This window comes from Bombina bombina, chromosome 3, assembly GCF_027579735.1.
Source record: "Bombina bombina isolate aBomBom1 chromosome 3, aBomBom1.pri, whole genome shotgun sequence".
Classification (NCBI taxonomy): Eukaryota; Metazoa; Chordata; class Amphibia; order Anura; family Bombinatoridae; genus Bombina; species Bombina bombina.
In genome coordinates, this window is record NC_069501.1 from 540,928,988 (window position 1) to 540,941,113 (window position 12,126).

The 12,126-nt window shown below is 37.0% G+C and overlaps 1 protein-coding gene across 1 annotated transcript in view; it reads left to right on the forward strand.

Moving 5' to 3' along the window:
- Positions 1 to 3,570, forward strand: part of LOC128653620 (angiopoietin-2) — a 120,816-nt gene extending 117,246 nt beyond the window's left edge. Inside the window, exon 9 of the mRNA XM_053707011.1 lies at positions 563 to 3,570. Within this exon, the coding sequence (XP_053562986.1) occupies positions 563 to 723 (161 nt within the window). The 3' untranslated portion in view covers positions 724 to 3,570. The remainder of the gene's footprint in view (positions 1 to 562) is intronic.
- Positions 3,571 to 12,126: the final 8,556 nt, after the last annotated feature.

A 12,126-nucleotide genomic window follows, 5' to 3' on the forward strand; every position in this document is an offset into this window, starting at 1 on the left:
GCTAGTTGTAATGCTTTACAACTGAGAGGGGAATGGGAAATCACGCAACAATTTTGTAATCTTACGGTCAGCACTAATGGACCTATTGGTAGAACATGATCTACAATTTGGGCACATCTCTAAATAATACCTTTATTTTTTATTTTTTTAAATATAGGTTTATTCAAACTTTTTACATTAAAAAAAAATTAATCAGTACTAAAAATTTAGGTCAAACAAATGTACATAAACACAATTTTAAGTAGAAGCATTTTTGCAATATACTTCCATTCTCAAAAGCGCATTGCTGCTCCTCAAACAAAGAATACCAAGAGAATAAAGGAAATTTGTTAATAGAAGTAATTGGAAAGTTGTTTAAAATATATGCTCTATCTTAATCATGAAGGAAAATTTGGGGGTTTTATGTCCCTTCAATATGTGTAATGGTGCCAAACTTTTGTTACTCTAAGTGAGCAGTTTCTAAGGACTATGCATTGTAGTAGTGGGCTTTCTGCATGGCAGGGGGTGCTTAAATATCCTAGAACTATATGGCTGTACTAAAAACACACTCTTTCTTCTATAGGCTGGTGGTTCGATGCCTGTGGTCCTTCTAATCTGAATGGCATCTACTACCCAGGTGGTCCCAGTACAGCAAAGTATAATGGAATTAAATGGCACTACTGGAAGGGGCCAAGCCATGGCATAAAATCAGTCACTATGATGATCCGCCCCACAGACTTTTAATATTGCTAAGAGACTACATTTGGACATGTGAAGTTCATGACTTGGGTATTTTAAACATGCCTGACCAAGCAACAGACCTGTGTCAGGCATTGACATCTCTCTCTAGCTTTTTGGGCACTTAGGTCAACAAAATGAAGATTCAGCCCCAACACATAGTCCTCAACTGCTTACAACTAAAGTAGTTGCCATGGGAAGCTTTCTTCAGTGTAAGCAACCGCAGATACTGGAACTCAATATGCATTTGAAGTTCTACCTAGCTTGAGTCTGAATTTTACACATTAAGACATGAATCTGTGGAACCATCACCCATTAAACTAAAGTTTCATTCACTTATGGATGAATTAAAATTCAATGTCACTCAGACACAGTATGATTTATATACCAATTAAACGTATTTAATGGTAGCCATCTTGCTTATTTGTAATCAGCTCCCTTCAGCATGGTTTTATTGGACTAACATTCTTGCAATATGAATTCCTTGTATTAAAAGGAGAAGACGAGGTCAACATCTTGTAACTTTTTTTTTTTAAACCAATTCAGAAATGTCTGTGCATCTGTAGACTTGCAGATGGAGTGCAACAAAAAAGATCCTGTGTAGGGTCACAATTTGTCTCTCTATGGACCTAAAGTTATAACTATTGGTCACATCCTTCCTGTATATCACACAACCAAGTATATTTAATCCATCCCAATGAGATATGTTGACTTATTATGACCCATACTGAATATTCTCAAAGGACAGTGTTAAAACCTGGTGCTGGAGGCTACATTTTAGCTGCGATTCCCAAGGGATCCATAAGAACTGAGTTTTTCTTCCACACTTTCTCCATTCCTTCAAAATTGTTATGTGCATGTGAAGCTGCTGAGCAGCTGTGTAACCCGTTTTCTTCCCATAGTCAGTCTTTTTCTTGGACATTTCATAATAAATTCTTTAAAAAAAACAGCTATGAAGACCAGGGTTGTCAAGCATGGAAGTTTAAAAAAAATCTATAAACCACTTATGTTTATAATTGTTGTTTAGGATAATTGTTAAATATTACATAGGAAATGAATTAGTATTAATTAATTAATTGAACTGTATATACTACTCAATTTTAGAACATTTGGTACAAATAAATACGCTTAACCCCTTCTTAGGCCATAATAGCTTGGGTCTTGCCACCAGCGGCACGCTATTATGGCCCTACTCTTTCCAGCAGGCCATGCGCTTTAAAAAATGTAAGCTCCATAGAAAGACCAGCGACGTATAGGGTACATTGGTGGTCCTTAAGGGGTTAAAGGACCATTAAATTAGTAGAATTGCATAATCAAAAAGTGCATAATAAAAAGACAATGCGCTTACTCTGAATTTTAAATAAGCAGTAGATTTTTTCTAACAAACTTAAAAATGTATTTCAATTTGCCACCCCCTGTGTCATGTGACAGTCATCAGCCAATCTCAGACTTGTATACATATACACTGGGAACTCTTATAGATGCTCAATATGGTGCATAAAAAAAGACTGTGCACAATTTGATAAGTAAAGTAAATTGGAAAACGTCATACTCTGTGGCATATTTATCAAGCTCCCTTGAAACAGAAGTTATCAAGAAGTTATGAAGTGGCGTTTTAAAGACCGCTGCTCCATAACTTGTCCGCCTACTCTGAGGCGGCGGACAGAAATCAACCAGATCAAATTTGATCGGGTTAATTGACACCCCCTGCTAGCGGCCGACTGGCCGCGAATCTGCAGGGGGTAGCATTGCACCAGCAGCTCACAAGAATTGCTGGTACAATGATAAATGCCGACAGCATAGGCATTTATCGATGGGCAGCGGACATGATACGTTACTTCATATAATGTCTGCTCGCACATTGTTAAATATGCCCCTCTATCTGAATCATGAAAGTTTAATTTTTAATTTAGTGTCCCTTTACTTACCTAATAAAAAGTGTGGACTTGTTTTTTTGGCAACAGTTTTGACTGATTTCTGCCCAGTGGTACTTTGGGCCACAGTTTGAGCGGCCCTGATTTATGTGCTTATATTGCTTGGTTACCTTTAAATAAATAAATAATAGTCACAAATTCCTTATAGCTTTTTAAAGTAATTTGAAAACAAATGTTACTTTTGTTTACATATATAAAACCATTTGCCTTATGAAGTAAAATTGAATATATTGAATACTGAGACTATCTTCTAAAATATTATATATATATAATGTAATATTCTAATATCCTATCAAAATCTGATTTTTTTAATATGTTTTTTGCAGAGTAATCTTGGGCAGTTTTCGAGGGAGCATATTCTTAATGTAGAGACGCAATCATACCACAGAGTCCTTTTTATATGATGACATTGTATTCAAACATTTTCTATCACCCATATGAAAGAACAGTATTTAAACATGTACATATTTTCACCTGAAAACAATTGTTAAGTGAAAGCTGTTTACATTTAAAGGGACTTTTTTATGTATGCATTAGAGATTATTCACTATTTGCATTGCAAAAGATCTGTTTGCTGCATAAATATTTTAAAATAATTAAAATTTGTATTTTTTTACACCCCTTGAAAAACCTTTTGAATATTTGTTCAACTTCCTTTGCTTTTGTGGCCAATTAGGGACAGATATAAATTAGCTCCTGTATCAACCAATCACTGTGCAGCATGTAGGAATGTCAGGGTTCTGCATTCCACGGAATACACTATAGCCTCTTTGGGGAGAGTTGAAAAGCTACAATTTGTAATTATGCATAATAACTATCTTATGGGGAATCACATTTTGAGTTTCTTAATCCTTTAATCTAAAATGAATATAGCCATATCAGTTTTGTATTTCCTGTCAATAAACATTTGTACAGATCAGCCAATGAGTATGAAGTACGTATTAGCCAAAGAGAATTAGCAGAAAGTATCTATTACAGTGACTGTGAACCTTCGCACTCCAGATGTGTAGAACTACATTTCCCATGATGCTTAGGCAGTCTGAAGTTGAATCGGGTATCATGGGAAATGGAGTTCTGAAACATCTGGAGTGCCAAGGTTTGCCATCACTGATCTGTTAGCAGGTGAGCATTGGCAGTGCTTTTACCCAACAAGCAGCAGTACTAAGTATAGTAAATTACTATTCTTCCAAAAGTTGTGATGAGCATATTTCCACTGTTATTACAATATTGTCTTCTTTACAGATTGCATCTATTTTGTAGCTAAAAAGAATTTTTCAAAGTAACATAAGAGAAAGAGATTGTAATTGATCACAAATTGCTAAGAATGGGGCAGGAATATGCCAGTTAAAGGGTTACTAAACCCAATTTTTTTCTTTCATGGTTCAGATAGAGCAGGCAATTTTAAGCAACTTTCTAATTTACTCCTATCATCAATATTTCTTCATTCTCTTGCTATGTTTAACTGAAAAAGCAGGAATCTGAACTAAGGAGCCAACCCACCTGGGTTGCGCTTGCTGATTGGTGGCTAAATGTACCCACCAATCAGCAAGCACTATCCAGGGTTCTGAACCAAAAATAAGCTGGCTCCTTATCTTAGATTCCTGTTTTTTTCAAATAAAAATAGCAAGAGAACGAAGAAAAATTGATAATAAGAGTAAATTAGAAAGTTGCTTAAAATTGCATGTGCTATCTTAATCATAAAAGACACATTTTGGGTTTAGTATCCCTTTAAGTTTACCACTGCACCTACTCCTCTAGTTACCAATTATAAATTCTATACTCTTTTCAATAAAACAATCTCTCTGTGATTTGTTTATTGTGAATTGTTTTTTTCTAAGAATGAAAAATAAAGCCATTGTACCAATAGACAAGACCCTGATTTAACTACCATTGGAGAAAGAGGTTTATGTTTTATTTACTATATAAAGTTTTGTTTGTGAATTCTTTGATTCCTCAGTGGTCATAACTTCTGCTCACAGTCCATGGTTCAGTGTAATGATTGACTTTCTGTGGGTTGTTGAAAATTATCAGGAATGAGCTGACAGATCAAGTAAGTAAGGTGAATGAAAAATACACAAGTATCATTAATATTTCTCTGTGATCACAGCGAATATATAAAGACAAGAGAAGCTGATGAAAAAACATGGAGGCTCACTAAATTTCTAAAAATACTAAATTCTTTATTTCCAACGTCTTAAAAACATTCAATGTAAAAAACATTAAATAGATCAGAAACAAGCCAGCAGCCCAGTACAGGTCACAGGAGCACAACACACGGGCCTGATATTCAAAATCTTGCCGTCATGGAGAGAAATCATGCAAAATATTTGAGATTTTATTTAGACCTTATTTTGTAATGTAGGTGTCTCTCCTTCACATTAAGGAACCCTTCATAGTGAAATAAAAAACTTTCAAATTTTTTTTTGTGTTTTTAACATTTTTTTATGGACTTCTCCATACTGAGGAGATCATTTCGCCTGAGCGGAGAGCTTTTGAATATCAGGTCCTGTGTAAGAACAGTCCAAAGGGTGCACAGGACAGGTACAAGAAAACAATAACATATTATTATCCTACAGGAACACAGTTTGTAGATATTGACATGCAGGAAGAGAGTATACCAGTATTGGCCAGCAGGAATGAATGCAGCAATGGCCAACAGGAACATTTTTGCAGGTAGAAACAAGCAGAATAAAAGGTTTATCAGGAAATCAGGGTAAGAATACAACAAACAAATAGGTAGGATACAAAATACAGGCAGAGTGTAGAGCCTTCCACACAGGTGTTGAAGCAAAATAACCATAACAGACGCAAGAGCTGAACTTAAATGTTGTGAGCTGAATTCCAAAAGATCACAGTAACATCAAATAATGTGACAATCAGTATACTGTCAACTTTTGAAGGCAAAGAGCAGTGCAGATGCGGGTCCTACCTTTAGGGAGGGAGTGGAGGTAGGCAGACTCGGCTTCTTGATGTGAGTGCCAGTGCATACCAACCAGCCCGACCTATGTTTTCCCCAATAGTTGCTCAATTCAAAGCCAGTCACCCACCCCTCCCCACAGAGCCTACAGATAGTGCGCCGCACCAATCTGTCGCCCTAGGCACATGTCATTCACAATAGAGGCAAATCCTTGGAAGTGTTCCACAAAAGAGTTGTGGAGGACTTACATAAGTTGAATCACACTGCTACTCACACCACGCACAACCTCTCAGTGTCAGAAAATTAAGCTATTGCCTCGCTGCTTAATAATGACTCCATTGTCATACGACAATCTGACAAGGGAGGAAGTGTTGTTGTGATAAACCACACAGATTATGTGGATGAGGCTTTGCACCAGTTAAATGATCGGAACACGTATTCCGTCCTAAATAGGAATCCTTCTTCTAGATTCCAACATGAACTTGACCAGATTTTGGATGATGGGGTTTGCATGGGCAACCTAGATCAGCACACTGCGACTGCCCTATATGTAGACCACCCTGTCATCCCCATCTTCCACCACCTGCCCAAAGTTCATAAAAGCCTTACCCACATAAAGGATCACCCTATCGTATCAGGGATAGGCTCTTTGCTGGAGCCTCTCTGTGATTGGCTGGACAGGATACTCCAACCTTTTGTTCTCTCCCTACCCAGTTATATCAGGGACACTTCACACATGCTGCGAATGCTGGAGGATACAGTGTGGTTGGATGAGTATAGCTGGCTCACCATCAATGTGGTTTCCCTGTATTCCAGCATACCACACAATATGGGTTTAGAAGCCATTAAATATTTCCTTACAATGAGCTCTGAAATGAGCACGGAAACTATACTCTACCTTCTAGGCATCACTTTGTTCTTATTAGAGCATAACTACTTCTGTTTTGAAGGGGTGTTCTTCCTACAGTGACAAAGTACAGCCATGGGGGCGAAATTCGCCCCCTCTTATGCAAATCTGTTTATGGGCTAGTTAAAACAAACCTTATATAGTGTGGATAGCCCCTTCAGATCAGAAGTAGTGTTCTAACGTAGATTTATAGACAACCTTATTTTTATTTGGTCATCCACAGAGACACAAGCTGCCCAATTTGTTCAACATTTAAACAATGGCCACAATGGATTAAATTTTCACTCATGAATGGCACAAGTAATGTGTTAATTTTCTGGATATCACCTTGATTGGTGATGTTGCAGAACATAAAATTCACTCAAAATTGTATAGAAAACCTATCACAGTGAACACTATTTTACACAACAAAAGTGCACATCCCTCTCGCGTTTTTAAGGGAATTGCCAAGAGCCAGTTTCTTAGGGCGAGAAGGATATGCAGTAAAGAGAAGGATTTCATTGATGAAAGTAACAACATTAAGCAGAGACTAAAACAGCGAGGTTACCCCCTAAGATACCTAGATCATCTAGCTAGAAAGACACTTACAGACGCCAGACAGCCGTTCCAGACACAAACTAAATGGAAAGAATATGTTGATGACAGGTCTTTGATCTTCATAACACAATATTCATCTAATTTTTCAATGGTTTGTGATATAGTCAGAAAGTATTTACCCATTCTTCTTGGGAACCCACAGCTGAAATCAACAGTAGAGAAGGGTTTCAAATGTGTCTATTAAAAAAAATCTCACTTTGGGTAATATCCTTGCCCCCAGTCAATTACCACAAAAGAAACATGCCGGATCATGGTTACATGTTAATGGCACCTATAAATGTGGGAGCCGTAGGTGCAAAGCATGCGATTATATTGACGAGGGCAAGGAATTCTACTCATGTAATACCTCACAAAGGGTGTGTTAATTGCTCTACCACTTATGTTGTGCACCTCATAGAGTGCGTTGAACATAAAAGGCAAGCAGAGATGTCAGGACTCGCATCCGTGAGCATCTAAGCTATATAAACAATGATAAACCATGCTCAGCTTTATTGAGGCACTTTCTGGAGGTACACAAGAAGGACACAAGGTCCTTCAAGTGGAGAGCGATTGAGACTGTAAGATTACCCCCTAGGGGAGGAAATAGAGATCAATTGTTGCCAAGGCAGGAAATCTACTGGATCATGAAATTACATACTCAAATTCCCTATGGTTTCAATTCGGAATTCAAAATTATAAATCATTGGAAGTGATTATTTAAATTACTTTATAATGTCCTTTGTGACTTCCAGTATTTTACCTGCCTTGCCTTAACACTACCTCATTTCGTTTCTACATTCAACATTCTATATATTTGATCTAACCATTGATCTATTATCTCCAGGCTTAACAGGAGACTGTTGGTTAACGGATGTGCAGTTTATAGGTCCATATTAGAGCCCCTTATTTCATAATAAGTTTTAGGATAAGTCTCTTGCATGGGTATTGAGAATACTTAGAACTATAAGTCAACATTGGTTGATTGCTATCTACTCATATTTGTATGTATGTGCGTATTCATATGTACATATATATATATGCATTATTCTTTATTAAGGCATTTTGGATATCTAATAATACCAAACATATTCCCCAATTTATTTATTTATTTATTTATTTATTTATTTATACTTGTGCAACATATTTATTCTTACTTGCACAATATGTATTTATCTTGTAGTTTGTTTGAAATCTTATTCTTCATATGTACTGTTTATATTATTTTTATTAATTTTGTGTATTAACAGTGAACTTCTCTCTTTTTTGTCATCTTGTATTTATGACTCCCCTCATGTTTTGCAATGTTATATAACACATTGCATTATTTATAAGTATTCTTACTTTTTTGCAAATTCCATTTTCATATTCTTTTGTAAACTAGCTTATCTAGCATAATTCTTTGCTACCACTGTATATGAATTTCGCCCCTACTTGATTGCCCTTACCATTTTAACTAAAATTGTGTTGATTCAGTCAGTAACAGGTTAAAACGGGTGTGGTTTCACACTAACCAATGACCTGTCTAGCAATTGCTTTTTAAGTGGCACTCACCTGTGTTTCTCTTAGGTTTATGAGTACAGCTAACGCCGAAACGCGTAAAACCACCTTTTTCTACATTGTGTGTACCGTGTCCATTTTTAACTTGATGGTATAATAAAGCTGATTTTTTTGGATCTGCGGGATTGAACTTTCCTTTTCTTGTTACTAAAGAACTGCCACCACAGGAACAACCAAAAGCAGATCTCAATGTGTCCATAAAGGTCAGTTGATGTTCGTTCAGCATAGAGCTAATTTCTTCCAGTAAGTAAGCGGCAATCTCCATTTGCTTCTGATTGTATAATGTGTTATCAAAAATAACAAAGAGTATTGCAATACTCCTTAACTCAGTTTTCTGAGGGTAAAACAGTGCGGTAGGTTGAGACACATGAACCGTCAGGCACACATGGTAAGTCCATACAGGGAGACAGGTTAGATTCATAAGATGGCTCCCAAATCTGAGTGGTATTCTTTGACAAACATAGGCAAAGGATGCAGGCCAAATATCAGCTCCTATATGTTGCTGGTACTGTATGAAGGTTTTCTGCTTACATATACAGTATATTATCTTTATGGCAACTATCCTCATAATTATAAAGTTTTTAAGATAAATTCAGGAGCTTCATTAAGCTGCATCCTATCGCATCTGATGCTGGCTTCGCCCCCCTACTGTTTTATATTTGAATAAATTGTTACTGGACCGAATGGGGGGCTCTGGAAGATTGTGCAACAATTTTTTAAACTAAGAGCTGAGTTATAGCTCTTTGGAATGTGAATAGTGGTCCTGTTGTAATGGGGGGCTCTGGAAGATTGTGCAACATTTTTTTAAACTAAGAGCTGAGTTATAGCTCTTTGGAATGTGAATAGTGGTCCTGTTGTAATGTGCAATCCAGCATAACAGAACTTCACTGTCAATAGTCTGTTTTTCTTTGACGTTATTTATCTTCCACTTTAAAGGGGATTTAAAGAAGATTTTCTCATTGTCATACGTACACAGTGATTATATATTCACACGTTTTTGTTGTTGTAGTATTTGTCTGTTTTGTGTTTATTTCACTGTTTCAGGTGGTCACTTTTTATTGGTAGTGTTATAACAGATGCAAATGCTGATCTTAAATGTTGTGAGCTGAATTCCACAGGAACACAGTAACACCAAACAACGTGTAAACTGTCAACAACTTTTAAAGACAAAGAGGAGTGCACAACAACCTGCAGGAATAAGAACATTAGTAAGTATAGTATCCCATGAGGAACTATGACAATTATTAATGTCTCTGCCCTGTGGGTGTCAGCATAAGCCATACCATAATTAAGTAAAACCAACAGTGGGGTCTTGTGGACCAAATGTAATAAACATGCTTTGCTCCCAGTGTAATTCAATTGTAATTGAAGTTATTCTCTGATACATTGTGGGTTGGTTCACAGATAAAGTTGGTGGTGCAGTTAGAGAAGTAAACGGTTAATGTTTTAGGAATTAGCCAAAGGATTTTTTTGCTGTGCAGAGGATCCAGGAAGGGGATTAACTGCAGGACTGGCAGCCCAGTGTGATTAGGGCTAATGGTTGACGTTATTGGAGCAAAGGGAGGTCTAGAGATATCAGAGTTCCCCTCAATATTGGAAAAATACTAGTACCAATATTTTATATCTGGCACCTATAGTTGAGTGACGACTTTTAGCACATAGTGGGGCCCATTTATCAAGCTCCGTACGGAGCTTGTGGGCCCGTGTTTCTGGCGAGTCTTCAGACTCGCCAGAAACACAAGTTATGAAGCAGCGGTCTAAAGACTGCTGCTCCCTAACCTGTCCGTCTGCTCTGAGCAGGCGGACAGACATCGCCACAATTCAACCCGATCGAGTACCATCGGGTTGATTGACACCCCCTGCTGGTGGCCGATTGGCTGCGATTCTGCAGGGGGCGGCGTTGCACCAGCAGCTCTTGTGAGCTGCTGGTGCAATGCTGAATACGGAGAGTGTATTGCTCTCCGTATTCAGCGAGGTCTGGCGGACCTGATCCGCACTGTCGGATCAGGTCCGCCAGACCTTGATAAATAGAGGCCTATGTTTGAGTGACAAGGTCATTGCAATACCTTTTCTTGTATCACATCTAAACATTTAAAGGGACATTAAACCCAAAAATGTTCTTTCGTAATTCAGACAGAGAATACAATTTTAAACAACATTCCAATTTACTTCTATTATCTAATTTGCTTTATTCTTTAGATATCCTTAGTTAAAGAAATAGCAATGCACACAGGTGAGCCAATCAGATGAGGCATCTATGTGCAGCCACCAACCAGAAGCTACTGAGCCTATCTAGATATGCTTTTCAGGAAAGAATATCAAGAGGATGAAGCAAATTAGATAATAGAAGTACATTAGAAAGTTGTTTAAAATGGTATTCTCTATCTGAATAATGAAAGAAAAAATGTGGGTTTAATGTCCCTTTAACTTCCCTCCATCTATCCCAATCATTTTCTGACAGTTAAATAGTTGTTATTCCATTACTGCTTCATGCAGTCTAGTTGTTAATTCAATAATTCTTAATCCATTCACTTGGGACAGCTGGGTAACCTCACTAGCTTGATTGTATCAACAACATTAAGAATGGACACATCATGTTCCTCTGGCCCAAAGCAGATACATCATGTTCCTCTGGCCCAAAGCAGCTGTTCATAGTAAACATAACTACAGCAGATACTTTTGTTTATGTACTTTATACATTTATTTATTTATATAGGAATAAAACAATAATTTTTAATGCCACAAGATATACTGAGTGCAGCAGAGACAGAATATAATATTTAGGTATTCATAGCATAAGAGTTTGAATTACCAAAGATATGTCTGGTTCATATATTGCTCTACTGTCTGGGCACATCATATCTAATCTGGACAGCTGCACAACAGTATATGTTCAACATAATATCTCTTTCCTTCTCCCATAAACAAATGACATATATAAAAAAGAAGAAGAAAAGTACTCTTTCAGCTAGCAGCTCACATTCATTTACCATACAGAATTATAAGAAAAGAGGCTCAACATAAAGTTCTATATAAGGACCCGTTGATCAAAAACTCATCAGAATGATAACAAATCAAACACAATGTTTAGGTTTTTTTAGAACTCATTTGATAATGTAGGTGTCACTTTTTCACATCCAGTTCTGCATAGGGACATAAGCAGCAATCAAGATAAAATTTGTGTTTTTAAAATTATTTAAGGATACAGATGAGTACGGTTGTCAGGTGTCCAGTATTCAACTTGACAGTCCAGTATTTTTTCACTTTGTTCGGTATTTTCGTGAAGATATTAATGGACATTTTTTTAAAAATGGACATTTAAGTCCCTGAGTGTTAGCTAAATATAAAAGGCCTCCTATGCCTAATGTATTAAAAAAAGTGAGGGGCAATCAATGGGGTAAAATCACTTCTGTTTACCTTTGGCAGCCAAAGGTAAAGTTATTGATTTGTATGTTACTGGCAACCAAGGGGTAACATTACCGCTTAGTTTTTATACATCATGGGATCAAGAGTCGGTC